Here is a 16,745-nt window from a genome sequence, read left to right as displayed (position 1 = left end):
CCACTAATTTGTTCTGTTGTTACCTGCTGGCCTGCCCAGCCTGACCTCTCCCAGACATGACGCTGCATGCCCTTTCCTCCTCCTTTCTGTTGCTATGTGCAGTACCAGTTTCTAATTCCTCCCGTTTTATGTACAGTGGGAAAGAGCCCCCTGCACATTAACCCTTAGCCCTCTTTACACAATAGTAGGAACTCCTTTGAGCCCTTCTCTGGTCCACCAGAGGAGGAGCTGGGAGGTTCAGTCTCTGAGTTAAGCTGGAGGAACTCATGGAAAATTAAAAAACTCAGGGCAGTTTTGAGCTGTCTCCTGAATCCACTGGGGACTGGTGCTGATAATGATAATGAAGCTGAGCATTTTTTTTATGCTGTGGGCGTCAGGATTCTGCCCACACCAGAGCTAGGGGAAGGGATGCCACGGAGAAGAGTGACTGTAGTCAAGGGAAGAAGAGACCCCGGCAGTCACCTGCGAGCAGGGGAAAGGGGTTGGGAAAGAGCAAAAGTTAAGAGCTGGGTAATTTCAGCATTACAGCCAGTGCTGAGAGAGGGTAAGTTTTAGTTGGGAATGCAGGTAGGGTGGCAGAGTTGGTCCATATTTAAGATCTTGTGGGAATAGGGAACCTTGCCACAGTTTTGATTTCCCCCCATGGGAACTTCCCATTGGGAAGATGCATGAAATATGTCTAACGTGAGACTCATCTTTCACAATCATCCATACAGAGATTTTTTAATAGCTTTAAAAGAATTGAACTTTATTTAAACATGCATAATAACTCATGTAACATTTAGAAAGTAAAAGAATTACATTTTGGTTCTAGCCACTGTAATAGACTGTAGCCCACACAAAATGGTATGTGGTGTCTCTGTTTTACACTGTCCCTTACTTGGCTTAATAAAATGCCTTTTTTTTTTTTTTTTCCAACAGGGTCATGTTGGAACAACTGCAACCAAAAAAATTGATGTCTACCTCCCATTGCATGCAAGCCAAGACAAACTACAGCCAATGACAGTTGTGACGATAGCAAATGCCAAGGTGCATGACCTGATTGGACTAATATGCTGGCAGTATACGAGTGAAGGACGGGAACCCAAACTGAAGTAATGCTCTTTCTTTGCCACCTCTTGATTTCTAATTTTCTTTGCTACAACCATTTTTGCATAATAAAATGGATTTCCATGCCAATATTTTTACAGATAAATCTTACAGGAACCACCTACACATTTATCAATACTACCTTGTGAGCGATACACACGCATCTATATCTATTTCTCTTTCAATTAAACTACTGGGTACTCTGTAATGCTAAACATATGAAGCCAGGGATGTGTAAATGAATCATCATTTCAAAACGCTCTGTGTAAAAATAAGATAAATTGCACCACTCTTAGTGTCACTGACAGTTTCTTTACTTTATGCCTGACCTAGTTTTTGCACTGCTGCTTAGTGGTTCAGGTACGTCACTGGTGCACCAGGTAGGAACAATCTGTAAACCTGCTTGAAGAATAACAGCAAGTGGTGTGCAGCATCTCAGGGTCTCTTTCTGCCCCTGGCCTGACTATCTGATTAGTAAGAGCAAGGCCACATCGCTGATGTGAGCTGCCACAGTTTTGTTTGAGACAGATTATGGATCTGTATAACAAATGACTAAATTATGTATGAGTATACAAAAGAGGTCAGAGTTAAGGTTGCAGGGTTATTGGTTGTAGCCATCTTTGTCTAAGGACATAGGTGGACAAGGTTCTTTGAGTCGATGTGACTGCTTTTATCAGACCAACTAAAAAGTTGGAAAAAATGGTCTTTGCAAGCTTTCGAACACAAACGCCCTTCTGGCGTAAGGAGACTTTGGAAGAGTCTCCCTATGCCTGAAGAAGGGTGTTTGTGCCCAAAAGCTTTCAGGGTTAAGGTTGTGCACACAACTTTAATTTTATTCCCTCCCTTTAAAAAATGGCACTTTGCCAACATAATTCCCTTCTATTGTAGTAATTTGTGGAATATTTGCACTGTAAAATGTGAAACATATATAAGCTTTTAAAAGAATTGATTGTATGCGGGCTAAGTGTCTAAGATGCCTTATCCTCTATGTAAGTGTTTTGAAGACGCCACTAAAAGGAAGATATGGATATTGGGAACATGCAAAATTTATCATAAAAATTTAGTTTTACTTGAAATTTAGTTGAAGACTGCTTTATTCTTTAATTGAGACACCCCTTTATCATAAAACAGACCTTTTATATTTGCTAGTAAAACTTTCCTCAATCACCCATGCAATAAAAAAGATCAAAATATACTGTTATGCTTAGACATTTTTTATGGCTTCAATCTATCAATAGATTTTTCAATATCTGCTGTAATCATTGGTTACCTCTTTGCTACGAAAATGTCTGCTTCTAAATTTGTGAAACTGAAAAATAGATTTGGTTTGTCACACCAGAGTACTTGCTCCTTTTAGTAAAGGTAATGGTTTTGTGATCGGTCATACATGTTCCATGAAATAGTTACTGCATACCTTCTTAACTTGGGTACCTTTGCTTTTAGAAGCCTCCATAGAGTCTGCAGAAATACTTACCTTTGTGTTTGTTGCATCACAAGAGGTCAGAAATAATTAGTTAATATAAGAGATTCATCTCTGGTGCAAAGGAAAGATAATATAATTGATGCTTTTATTTGTCAAATCAATCAAACTTTCAAATTTGCTCCTTGTTCCTGGATTTCTCAGGAATATTTTTGTAGTCATGAGTCGTGTGTTTTTAGAAGTGAGCTGATAACTCGGTAGGTTTGTCTCAGTAGCACAGTTGACAGGACAATGCTCGCTGTGTCTGCGGCATTAAGAATTAGCTGTGTTCATGTAGGATCCCTGATTGCTAACCGATTTTAAGTTGTGGATGTACAACAGCATTGGAAGGTGAGCCATCTCAAGGACCAAGTGTTTTGTAGGTTGTTGTTTTGGCTCCAGAGTTTCTTCTAGTTGTGCGAGAGAATAGATGAGATATTGAGACCTGTGATGTATTACACATCTCAGCATTCTGACACTGGTGGAGAAATGTAGGAGTAATTGCAGGCGCTGTCATTCATTTGCCATTATTAATCACCATTTTCTGTTGGTTAAACTTTTGTTGATCACTTGGGTGATTTTTGAGTGTTGTTAGTCTATTTTTAAATGTACAAGATGCAACTAATATCTGAGTCTCTGGGCACACTTTCTCTTGGCACATGGTACACATCCCATTGACCAAAGTAAATGAGTACAATATCCTATAAAACACCAACCTCTGTTTTGGGGGAGTGGTGTGAAGATCTCCCTGAGAATGGCGATGGCCAAGAAGGGTATTAAAACATGAGCTGACCCAACTGCAGGCAGATCAGTACTAGAGGGAAGTGTTGCAGGTCATTGGGACACTACACGAGGCAACTGAGAACTTGAGCCCCGGTGTTCAGGGAAAGAGGCATAGTCAACATTTCCAAGTAGGTTTTATTTAATGTGAAGTTTTCCTTTGCTTTCTTGTTTCCCTAGTCCATTTTTGTCATCATTGTTTCACACCTTTCCACAAATGAGGATCCATTTAACTCCAGGTTAATTTCCAGAATTCGTTTCTACATCAGGAGATTCAGATAACTTATATTGTATAAATTGTATGTTCTACTTTCTATTCTGCAAGTTCTAAATCTAGTCGCTTTACAGATGAAAAACCATCAGGGTCAGTTAGAAGAAAGCATTTAAATATACATGGGTTAAACCTACTTCTTATTTCATATCTAAGAATACACAACGTAGCAGGCATAGCTGCTAATAACCTTAGTGGGGAAGAATGAGGAGGAGGTAGACCTCTGTCTGGCTTCAGGAGAGTCATCACTTTCTTTCTCCTGAAATGCAGACTCGTGAGTCCACAATGAATGAGTTGTAATTGGGAGCTTTGGGAATGTCCTGTGTCCGCGTGGCCCTGCCACTTTTGTGATTTGGTCTCTCTCCAGTGTCTCAAGACAAGGAAGCCTAAATGGAGCGAGCAACCCTGTTCCTGGCCTCTTGTGTGGACTTTGGCGTCCATAATCCGCCAGACAGTCCTGTTGCTGACTGGTGATGGATGTGCTCTGGCGATTCCACTTTCCAAAAGCCTGTGAAAATAAACTGGGGTACAGAGACTTTTAGGATCCACACATTTATTTTAGAATACTAAAAACTGACAATTCTGCATTCACTACAGTAATGTCTTCCATTATTTTGATAAAGAAATCAGTTTCAAGACTTTTCCATTTAAAGAGAAATTTTAGTCTGTCATCTTAGCCTAGTGCATGTGAATTTATACATGTAGTAAAAAAATCTATAAATGTATCAACTGGATTTGTTTTTCCATAGTTTATGCATAGAGGTACTTCCTGAATATAATGTATAGCTTCACTAATTAATTATTAGAACCGGATCTATGTTGTTTTGTCTCTTCAGATAGAGGGTACATTTTTAATTTTTCTTTTTCTAGAGATAACCTATATCTTTAATTAAAACAAAAAGAAAAGCAAACATTTCTTATATGGACTATAAAGAGCATACTCTTATAATGTTTTACGCATTTTTTTTTTTTTCTTAAATTGAGAGCCAGAAAATTTGGGTGCATCTTGTATTTGAGGGCATCTTAAATGCTTTGAAGGACTTCTCTCTCGTGGTGTTAATACAAGCTTTTAACAAACGTTAGAACAGTTGTGAAGCAGTAGTGTGTGTAGAGCAGGTTACATTTCTCTCACTCTTAAGGTATGTGTTTCCATAACATTACGTCTGAAAAAACCTCAAACTCTGTATTGTCTCACTAATATCTTCTTATTTTTCACAGACAATAACATTTATTTCCTGTTATAACACATGTACAAATAGATGCAGATCAGCAGAGCTCAGAGTTGACTGCACCTGTGTTATTTCTCAAAAGCCGTGTTCCCTGTTTGGAGAGACCTAGAACACCTTCAGTAAGACATGATCAGCTTCGTATGCTTTCAGTATAGCGGGGCACATAGAGAGTGAGGATAGGGTTTAAGCTCTGCCAGTTTGGCACTTGGGGATTTCTTTCTGATCATACTACACACTTTCTCATGCATGTGTGTGTGCATCTCCCCCTTGCTTCAGTGGGAATTTTGCACATGCACCAGGTACAAAAGAGATGTTTTAATGTTATTGCTAGAGCAGTGGGTGTACGTTGCTTGCATGTTGGGGGAATTCTACCAGACACATAGGTCCCAGCCCCAGGATTCGCGGTCGGAGTTATGGAACATGTAGGTGAAAGAGCAGGGTCAGGCAGACCTCCAGGCTGGAGCGTGTCCTGCAATGGGATGATCTTTTAAGTAGTTTTTAAAAAAGGATACTGAGCGTGCAGAACTGTTATGTGTGCTGCTGGAAATCCCGAGTAAAAGTCCTCCTTTAATATCTAAATTGTTCTAGCATATATCTAAGTTCTGTGCCCGTGCTACCACGCATCCGTTTTTCTAAGTTTTACTGCTCTGTTCCTGAAGAAGTTAAAAATCGGTTCTACAGTGATGTATCAAATACTTCACAGGAGTCCAAGGGCTCATAAAATTTTCTTTAACAGCATTGCAGAATTTACAAAATTTATAGTGACAAACATTGCTGGATTACTTTCTTGTTAGTCATTCGTTTAACAAATTTACAGTTTAGATTAATATTAATATGTCATTATTACCTGTTTTGTATAATAAATATCTTAGTCATGACTCTGTGCGTATAGATCACCTGGACCAAGCACTCTCAATAAGCACAGTTGCAACCAAAGGTTTGTGAATTAATTGAGAAAATTGCAAATCAGGTAGTCAGCGAAATAATTCATTGTCACATCCAATCAATAAACTTTGTAAATCAACTCATTTAGTTCAAAAAATGATCTATATAGATCAAGCGACCAATTAAACAATTAGCATACACTTTGCAATTAATTAATTTAAGCATCAATCATGTAATTAAAACTCCAAATTTAAACTGCAGAGTTTAGAAACATACTGCCATGTGAACATTTAGGCTATATGTCACGCCTCTGGAACAAGTCAGAATGCTGGCAGATTTCTAATAAGAAAGAGTACAGATTTATAGCTGAGAAATGTAAGCGTTAGTGCTTAGATTTTAATATAAGAAAAGCTGATGTGCCATTTTTATATTTTGTTTATATAAAAATACATGTCTCCCGATTCTAGCATGTAGAAAGAAATCGGTTTTCCTTTTTTCTCTCACAGCATGTGTCTGAGAACTTGGGCAGTATTTAGTCCCATGCAGTACTGCATAATAATTTTAACTGCTTTAATTGATTGGGCTGTGTAGGCGTTAAGAGATGTTTTTTGTGGTTTATTTTCCACTGTAATAACTTTGGTTGTTGAACACATCTTTGACTTTTCATGTACGTATTTCCTTGACACACAGTTGTTGTGCTGTTTACATATCTGAGTGCACGCTGCACCGTTTGAGCATATCCTGTTACAAAACAATGCGCTTTTTCACACTTGTTAGAGCTAAGACTGAAGGAAATAGAAACTGCTCATTCAAATTTCACTGTAAAAATTAACTGTCACATAATTAAACACATTTGCACTGATGGGAAAAATATTGCTGCCATTTTGGCAAGTCTTAAAACTTTAATAGCGTTAGATATATTTTAATCACCGACTTGTCATTGTTTGCTTACAAATCTGCTAATGATCATATGATACTGCTCTGCCTTGTTTGGAGGTTTTCTTTTCACCCTACTATCACATAATTACTTTAGCTAGAGAACCTAAGGCTTGAAACTGTGGATAAATACGCCTAATCAGTGATTTCTAAAATATATTGATTTCTACACCACAGGAGCCTGTTGGCTCATTGTCGGTGGCATTTAGCAACTGACACTGGGCCACAGAAGTTAGCTGGCGATGGCGCTTCCCTCTGGAATAATTCTGCTCTTTGTTTGTTTCAGTGACAATGTCAATGCCTACTGTCTCCATATTGCTGAAGATGATGGTGAGGTCGACACAGACTTTCCACCCTTGGATTCCAACGAGCCCATTCATAAGTTTGGCTTCAGCACTTTGGCACTGGTTGAAAAGTACTCGTCTCCTGGGCTGGCAGCAAAACAGTCGCTTTTTGTTCGAATGTGAGTATTGACACCAGCTTTCTAAATTATCTTCACATCTGGGCTTATAGTCTGTATCCCAGCACACACTCCATTCTGCTCTTATGCATTTGAATTTATCAGAAGTCACGCCCTAGGTATATTTGAGATTTTTCATAAGTCATTTCTTTTGCACGTCGAATCTTGTATGGGTCATGTGAGCAGGAAATCTAGTTTTCATTTTAAACTTGTCTCGTAAGTACTACAATACCTCTCTTTAATCCTAAAACTAGAATCTTTATGGTTCTAAAACTGCAGAAAATATACCGTGCTGCTTTGTGCAGAAGCGTTGCATGCTTTTGTTGCTGAGAAATACTTTGTGATTTGGGGGGCTTTGTTTTTGTTTTTCCCCCAAATACCTACTGAGCTTGTAATCTTCAGTTCCTTTTGGTCACACCATTGTTTTGCAAAATTACTCTTTTAGCTGAAAGTCTAATGTGCCTGGACTAGCAAATGAAATGAGTGCACTCTTATGTAGAAAGTAGCTGTAAGAGAACCAGGCTTCTTGAGTCTTGGCAGTACTTCAGCTTTGGCTTAGCACCTAATGATGTAGTTAGCTCTACCTCTCTCATGTATGGCTTTTTGCTCCTTCCAGAAAGAAATCATTTAAAACAGTTACTTGGACCAGTGCATCTTAGCTGCTGTATCTTTGGTGTAAATACCAGGTCAGTTACTACAACAACGTATTAGTTTTGCAAGCCAAAATATCTCTAGGTGTTTGGCCCATATAGATATAAGTGCTAATGTACTGTAAGCATAATTTGTGGGAGTAAGTGCCAATATATTTTTCCTGAATATTGGAAGGATTTATATTCTTTTGGCTCATGGAAAAGACCTATGCTTCCAGGCCGTAGGGTTGCTTCCAGTTTTGAGTGATCCTAATGGGGGAAAAAAAAAGAATTATTTGATTTAGTTTTTGTACACACTGTCATGTGCACCTATGAATATCCCATCCAGAGATTTTCTCAGGAATCCACCGTTGTGAGCCAATACCTGTTTTCCAGGATGGATCCGAAGTCTCACTTGTCCGCAGTGTGTGCAAATTAAGTCTTCCTTGAGAAGCAGCACAGTTTGCCTCCCTCTGGTACTTTGCTTTAATGGTAGAGGCAGACTGCCCTGGACTCCTAGTCAAGCCGCTTTAATTTCTGCCATTACTGCAGGAGGGTAGAGTGAGAAGTCATAGTATTGTCAGACTCCTGCTTCTAAAGAAGATTTCTACAAGTGGTGCTTGTGTTGCATAGTGGGGAGAGCAGAAATGTTTTTGGCTTCCCTCTCACTATCCCAGTCTGTACGTGACAGGTACAGGAGTAGACCTCTGAGCTCCTCGGGAAGCCAAGAAGAGGGCTGAGGTGTTCCTGAGACTGAAAAGGTTGCATTATTTCATCTTGGCTCAGCTTCCCCACACTTGCATGTGTTTCCACAGGGTCAGGGTTTTAGAGAGGATATGGTCACCTTGAATGGTGACATTTAAAAAAAAAAATCTCCTTTACTAATGTTTGTGTGTCTTTCCAAGAAGCTGAAGAGCAACACCTCCAAATACACTTGGTGTTTCCCTCCCCTTCTTTCTGTGCACGTATCTCCCATTCAGCTCTCTCTGGTCTCAGCTTTTCCACTCCTGATGTTAGTAACTCCCTTGTGTGAGGCCTGGGTGATGCGATGATGTTGGTGACAGCCAGAGACATGCATGGGGGAGATGTCACTGGGCCAGAAGTGCAACTGGCCACCTGCAAAACCGTGCTCGTAGCTGTCCACAGAGCGCTGTGAAATGCAGGAATAAAGAAATGAAATGGGGGCTGAGGGGTTTTTTGTCCTGTCATGTAAATTCAGATTTCTTTTTACAATAGCAGCTACAAACTTCTCAGACACGGATGTGCCTCTTGACGTTGGCAGTGTCCTTTTTAAACAATAAAGTCTTCGTGACCTTTAAAAAAATCTCAGTTTTTAAATTTGCATTACTTTGAAGTGCGGTATTATTCTAGCTCATGAAGTGTGAGAACATTAGAGTACAGTGAAAGAAAAGCCAGTGCCGGTATGGGTGTAAATTAGCTAGCCATTTGCTTGAGTCTTGGAAAAGCAACTGTGTTTTTTCTTTTCATTCTGTCTTAATTGCAAACACTTTCATTGTCCATAGAAATGGAACATATGCAGTCTGCATAATTTAGTATTCGTAAATCTGACTTGATCTCTTTTTTGGCAACAGTTACTGTCTGGAGAGAAGAAAACCGTTTTCTTTGTTTCTGTTTAAAACAACAGAAATAATCAGATAAGACATAAATATGGAAGCCACTCATTGCCTACCTTAAAATTTAAAAGGTCAGATAAATCAAACATGTATATTTGTACTCTGTAATAAGCGTTGTACCTGCACAAATATGCTGCAAAATTCATGAGATTTCCTGGTGTCGTTCCAATTGAATTTTCAGAGAAGTGTAATCTTCTGCTTCTGCCAGGTTGGAAATTGCTGGCTGAGTAAGCCAACATGTAGCAAATCAAGATCTCGGTCTCCCACTTGCAGGAAACCCAATGGAAAGGCATGGTCTTTCTCTACCAAGGTGGCACAATCCAAAATTAAGGCGATTTAAAATGGTGGTTATTTTAAGCAAACTAGACATAACATAAACATTAACATTGTTCAGTTTGTATAAAATGGGAAATCACACCCAATTGCAACTTTAGATTAAAATGTCTAATGAATTAATTTACAAATCTTGTCTTTTTTAAATGCCACCATCAAGAAGAGGATCTTTTCTTAACTTAAAAAAACCCTGAAATATGAAGCCTTGACTGCTGCAGCAATGTCACTGGCCTTCTGTGGAACTCTGCGCTCAAATGAGGTGCTCTCAGCCTTTTTGGAGTCCAGGCACCCCTCCGCTGCTTTGTTCAATGTGCAAGGTCCCCAGCTGAGAGCCACTGTTGTGTTCAGCGTACCTCAGTGGTTCTCAGCTGGGTGCTCTTGCCACCAGGTAAGACTGCCGTGTGCCAGCAGCAGAGCCAGGTGCAGCTGCTTGCAGCCTCCCCTCCACCTTCCACGAGCAGCCTGGGCTCTGGGCAAGCCCCTGTCGCCCATCACCATGCCTGGTGGCTCACAGCAGGCAGCAGGGAGGCTGCAAGTGGCTGCACCAGGGTTCTGGTCCCCACTCCCACTTTCCCCATCTCTTCTGTCTACAAGGCGGGGGGTTGCCATACCAATTAATCACATAAGTGTTGTAATTACAACAGGTTAAGTGGGCATATTTTAAAATCAATATTTATATCCCTAGTGCCCACAAGTCTTGTAGTGTTGAAGCTCAAGTTTTATTAAAATCAGTCTTTGTTACATTTTTTTTCATTTCAGGTCAAAATCATTTCAGTGTTAACTATTCAGGTGTTCAGGCCAGTGTTAAAGTAAAAGGCCCTAATTCTGCCTTTGATAGCATGGAGACCATGAGTCTACACAGATCTGTTCTAGCCAGATCTGTGTAGACTCCCCGCACTGCAGGGTGGCCCAGCAGTGCCCTGTATCCTCTACAAGGCAAGATTAAGGCACAGCTGGAAATGCAGCAAAATGGATGGGGAGAGCCAAGAAGCATTTGGTCATCATTTATTCCATGCTTGGAGTATGCTTAAACGTTCTCTGTTTTAAAAAAAATGGGAAATTGCACTTGGCATCTCTGTTAGAACATGGACTGAGCAAAGACAAAACTCCTTTCGGGATAAGATAATTCCTGGAAACGAAAAACAAGCTGTTTTGTAGCTCAGAAGGTCCAATCTGTTGCAAAAATGTTGAAGATTGTATCAAGTAATGTTTCAGTAAACAAAAAGACTTTGCGTAATCGTTAATCTTGTATTGTTGGCATGTGCATGGTAATGATTTGTGAAATTGCTTGCCCTTTCTGAGTAAACAGGTATTTAAAAAAAAAAATTAAATTAAAATTCTGTGCTAGTGGTTCCTGGGATCTAAAATTATTCCATGTTCCCTAAATGTAGCCACATACGGTGTTTCTTATCATTTTTGAGAGACCCTACATCTTCTCTTCCTTTGCTCTTGTTCGACTCGTGCATGTAATCACGTTTTTATGTTTTGTAGCTCTCATTCCCCTTATGTTAAAGTATCCTGGTTGCTGCTGTGTCAGGCTAGTGACTGGTAATGTTTATTAATAGTGTATCACGGGTGAAAAAATTGATGCTTCTGAGAAGCTTCATGATGAAATGTGGCTTTTTATTTCAAGATCTTGCCCGTGCTGTATGTTGAATGCACTCTCAGATGTTATGCAGTTCACTGAGCTGACAGTTATGGAACCTCGCCTGGGACCCCGTTTCAGCAGGACATATTTGAACAGAAACAGTTTGCAAAACTTTATACACTTACACTCCTGCCAATGCAAACTCTTAGCCACTTGAGTTTGTTACAAATACCCAGTGGCAGTGGTTGGAAGTAGCCCACAGTGTGTTTTATATTCTGAGCTGAATGTAAATGTCTTTGTGGTTATATAGAGTAGTAAATAATTGAGTTTGATTAGGGAGAGGGACCTCATTATCCCCCACCTGTGCCCAGCTGGTAGGGGAGGGTCGAAATGAAGCCATTAGCTGTCTCTCTTACTGGCATCTCAAAGAGCTCAAATACATCTGTGTCTTATTTTCTTTTCTGGCACAATCAGTCGAGCAAGCTAAGCAGGCATGACCGAATCTGGCAACTTCCAAGGACTCTGGCAAAGTTGCACAAGGAGAAGACGGAGGGCAGTCATTCTGGCTTCTAGCTGCCCATTAGCATAGCGAGTTATGTTTTTGGAAAATGTCTGTTGTGGAAAGGAGTGCTTTGTCCAATGTCAAACGCCGCGGTCTTGAACAATCCACTTTGATGTCGATTCTGATTTGTCAGGGTGAGTCAAACAAAGCGCTGCCTTCATGTAAACGCCAACTTTTAGCTGGTGAAGTAATACCTGAAAACCTGACTTCAAATGAGCCAGAGTCATTTAAAATAATTCTTTGCTTCCCTTTTAGGTTTTTTTTCTCTTGTTGGAAATGTTGTTATCACAAATAGATCTGCTGTAACTATGAAAGCATTTCTTTTAGGTGACTGTAACTCAGCTTCCAGTTAGATGAATCTTAGCATATGGGTCCTTTAGCTTGCATACACTTTTTTTGTTTTGACATGGTGTTGAAATTGCTTTGCCCATTCTATATTCATTTTTTCAAAGTCACATTAGTTTGATATCTGGTGCATTCCTTTTGGAAACTTGCAAATAATGTGAAATGTTCTAGGATGCATTTATAAATGCAGCTGAGAGGCTTGAACTGTAGTTCTGTTCAGTCTATAGGAGCATTTCCCAGTAAGGCCTGTTGTCAGTCTTCAAACGTGTGTGTGTGTGTGTGTGTGTGTAATCTGTAAAATGCATTTTATCATATATGTGCAATGCAAATGTATGAAAATTAAGTACTATAGCAACCAAGGCAATCAAACTCATAAGCACACAGCAGTAACATGGGACTCACAAAAGCAAGATAATTCAAATGCAGACCTAAAAGTGTGGGCTGACACAGTCACTCTGATTCATATCGTTGTGTAGTTTTATTTAAAAAAAAAATGACCCAGCTTAAGTAAAGGACATTGTGTCAACTGGGATTCTTAGCCTCAATTTTGATTTCGTGCACTTCCAGTGGGAAAACCTTATTAGTCATTACCAGTCATTTTCAACCATGCCAGCAGTTTTCTGCAGAAAGCCTTAAGTGCTCCGATTTCTGCCTTGGAATAAAACGAGCTGCTTCTAGGATAGAGAATCTGACCTGAGTTTGGAAAAGTTTGTGCCTTATGATCAGGATGGAAGACAGTCCTCCTTTCCTAAAAGTTAATTTATTCACTGCGACTGTCCCCAAGGATAAGAGACTGCACAAATCCCCTTGCCTTTCTCCCCAAAAAGCAGTCTGAGCTCTGAAGCTCGTGCCTTTCTCTTGTTTTCATTTTCCTCTCCTGAACCTTGCCACCCTGGCTTCAGCACTAAGGCTGTAAAGGAAGATGGAAAGCCAAGTTACCTCAGAATGATCACTATCATTAACATTCACGGGTGGTTCACTTATCATTCCTGACTGCACAGACATGGCAGCCGTTATGAAACGTCCACAGGTGTAGCACGATGATACATATTACATTGTGCCACAATGGATTTATGTATTCTGTAACAAAAGAAAAGTGTAATGAAAAAATACAGAAGGTAATCCTTTATTCCTCCACTGCACAATTTATCAGTAATGCCTGTGGGTGATAAGTGCCAGGGATTTCCTTTGCTTGATTTAACCTTGTCACCCAGGTATGTTTTCGTAAAATGACAGAAAAATACGGGCTGAGAATGTCTTTTGGCTCCAAATTTTAAGAATTGCTTTTAATTGATAGAATAGTATCTTTTCTCTTTCCGTTGTTTTCCAGCAGCTAGTGATAGATCATTAGTTTAAAATGATGGTGTGACACAAAAGTGAGTTAGGGTAAAATGTAAGTAGCTTATAATCTTAGTTAAACATACACTAGATAAGGAATAGCTTGACATGAGGATGGTGGGTCTCGAGTACCAGTGCAGGAAATGACTTAAAACCTGGCAAGTAACCCTTGAAATACATTTCCTACCTAACTGCACTGCACCTGTGGGAGGGGGGTTGGTGTGGCTTGGTTTAATTTGCAGTCCTGGTGTGCCTCTCCATTGGGAGGAGCATTGGTGCAACCTGCCCGGAGCAAGCAACGGCTCTGCTGCTTGCAGTGTGCCGGGGGGCTGCCATGCTGCTTTCCCACTAGCGCATGGGAAACACGGCATGATGCACGGGCCTTGCCCCGAGATGGCAGCACAGTCTCACTGGTTTGGTCCCAGAGCCACGCTCGGCATCCATGTGTAGGTTTACTGTGTGCCAAAGGGCCCTTATTGAGGGTCTGCTGGGTATTGTTGGAGAAAGGCAACATTGCACACTTTATTAAACTAAAACAAAGCAAGAAAGTACTAGCGACCTGAACTCTGATTGACATTTCAAATGCTTTTGGCCTTATTCCATAGCAAATATGCAAAAGTTTACAAATGTGGGGTGCACTTTACATTTCATTGCTCTTGCCAAAGTTTCACTTACTGAATAGCTCACTAAATATAGTAAAATATAGAGGTTTTTCTTATTCTGCTTTGATCAGTAAAATAAACTTTAAAGATTGTTCTGGGATGGGATCCAGCTTCTGAGGCAAAGAATGGCTGTGGCTGAGCCGTGATTTAGTAATAGGGTGTTCAGCAACATTAGTCTGACAGTTCTCAGGCCAGCCGCTCCAGAGGAAGGACTGACCCACTTGGGAAGGGTTGACAACAGCTTTTGCTTTTTAACACTTACAGTGTCAAGACGGCGAGGGCAGTTTTCCATTTTGGGGGTTCCAGGGATGCGTTGGTGCTAGCAAACCCAAATTAGGCCGTCTGCGTTCAGCTGCTGTTGTTTGCTTCTCTCCCAGCAGGCAGCCTGGCTCATCTGACGCCGTGCGGAAGGCCTCACTTGGCTCACACGAAGAATGTTTTTGCGTCTGCCGTCTCTGTGATATTCCGTGTCTGTTTGGCCCTGGGGATGTTTTTTGGTTCTTCTTCTGACCTTTCTTCTCCTCCGTGTTGTCTTATGTTTTGGTTGGAGTTTTGCTTGACACTTTTCTGCCACATAAAGTACCTGAAGGTAGCAGGCCCTGTCCTTAGGGGGAAAGAGTATTTGTCCGTTAGGGTGACGTGGCCATTGGCTTTGTTTGGAAAAGCTCTGCATATTCAGTCGATAACTCCTCAGCAATGTACTGCAGGTGATTTAGACCCGTAAATAAAACCATGATCCTGGTGTTACAGCTGTAAGATTTTGCAACATACGCTAATAAGTGGTATGAGCGTTACCTGCCCCAAACCGGCATAATCAAGACTAGGTAGAGGAAACCTTTAAGGAAGTTGCAGAATTTAACTAGTCTAGATGCCTGGGCAGCATGCTACCAGACTCGTGCCAAGTAATGTATACTGAAAGGAATAACTTGAATTCCTCGTACATACTATAGCCTGCTAAATTACTAGTAGCAATTTAGAAAAAAAGACCTGGTCATCCTTGAGGATGGTTTAAAGAAAGCCCTGCTCCATGTATGGAACAAAATGCTAGGCTATTATAATGATGAGCATTTTATAAAGCTGTTAGAGGAATCAGCACTGTTCTTTCCTCTTGCAGAGTGTGTTCAGGCCTGATCATTCTGTCTCAAAAAGTGGAAATAGAAGGGGAACAAAAAAATTAAGAAGCATATAAAGAGGATAAATGGGAAAGATTGGGAATGTTTAGAGAGTGATCTGACAGCTGTATAAAATAACAAAGGGTAGAGAAAAAGTAAATTGCTGATTCTATTTAAGGTGTTTCGTAATGTAAGAATAGGGGGAAGGGGCAATGAAAATGGAAGGCAGCTAGTTTAAAACTGACGTAAAGGAAATGATTTTACACAATACACAATTAACTTGCAGAGCTCGCTGGGCAGGGCATCACAGAGGCCAAGAACCCGGGAGGTTTTGAAACAAAAGTAGACCTTTTATGCAGGCAATTTTTATTTTCATGCCAGCAATTTTTAACTGTATCCATTGTATAAGAGATGTCGTAGGGCATAAGCCAACTAATAACTTACCCTGATTCAGGAAAAAACTTCTTCCCTGTACAGGTTGTTCTGTAATGATCCAGTCGCCACTGTCAGAGCAGGGTCTGGCCCTGCCATCCAGGCTGCCATGTCAGTTTATAAGTAATGGCTATATTTCCCCCTCTGTACAAGCAGGGTCATGTGGAAAAGGAGGCAGGGTCTTGGCTAATTCCTGTGTTTGCCGGAAGAGCAGTGTGTGTGGCTTCCAGACCCCAGAAACCATCTCACTGCAGCCTGGAGCACACGCAGACCCTCGTCTCCGACGTCAGTAGTGCTGGTGGCCATGGCTAAGGCATAACATGGGAGAGGGTGCTAGTTCTCAGCGACTGTTTTGGGCCATTTCCCAGCCTGGCATCAGGTGGCTGTGATGATCTGAATTAAACTTTGTCTTTCCAGAGTTGTGGTGTCATTCCACAGTATTAATTTGGTCCCAGTTATAATAATGTAAGTGTGTTGTTTGGATCACTGTTGACTGCCAGTTAGTTTAAAAAATATACCAGCTCTGATGTTTACGTACATTTGTTTCCTGATTAGAATACTGATAGCGAGGTAGAAAGCTCCTCCTCCTGCCGAAATTGCTTTGTGAAGCATAATTTCCTCTACACACTGCAAGTGTTTCCCTGTGGGTGCCCAGCAGCTCTAAAATTTCCTTGGTAACTGTCTGCAGTGACATCTACCGACACGAGCAGAGATTGGCTGCATGGGCCGAAGTCACTGACTTCTCCCCCAGATGCCTCTCATTGCATCCTCATCTCCTCTGCTTCACCAGCGATGCCACCTGCTGCCCCTCACTGCCCGTTTCTTCCCTAAGCACTTCCAGGATAGTTTCCGTATTTCCTCTATGCCTGCAATGTCTTTCTCAGGAGATGGCCAGCACGGCTACCCCTTCTTCATAAAAATCCCTCATCTGGATCCATACTGTGCTGTTCATGAGAAACGAGTCAGCAAAGACACACACACACACACACACACACACACAC

At 40.8% G+C, this 16,745-nt stretch overlaps 1 protein-coding gene across 7 annotated transcripts in view; it reads left to right on the top strand.

Moving 5' to 3' along the window:
- MAPKAP1 (mitogen-activated protein kinase associated protein 1) overlaps window positions 1-16,745 on the top strand; it is a 137,907-nt gene that overhangs the window by 65,945 nt on the left and 55,217 nt on the right. For all 7 annotated transcript variants that reach the window (XM_019541049.1, XM_019541046.1, XM_019541045.1 and 4 more), the window contains 2 exons: window positions 922-1,094; window positions 6,936-7,112. In XM_019541049.1, coding sequence (XP_019396594.1) covers window positions 922-1,094; window positions 6,936-7,112 — 350 coding nt within the window. The remainder of the gene's footprint in view (window positions 1-921; window positions 1,095-6,935; window positions 7,113-16,745) is intronic.

Source organism: Crocodylus porosus, unplaced genomic scaffold (assembly GCF_001723895.1).
Source record: "Crocodylus porosus isolate Cpor-Errol unplaced genomic scaffold, CroPor_comp1, whole genome shotgun sequence".
Classification (NCBI taxonomy): domain Eukaryota; kingdom Metazoa; phylum Chordata; order Crocodylia; family Crocodylidae; genus Crocodylus; species Crocodylus porosus.
The sequence above is the reverse complement of the archived record's forward strand: the minus strand, read 5'-3'. Positions and strand labels throughout refer to the sequence as shown.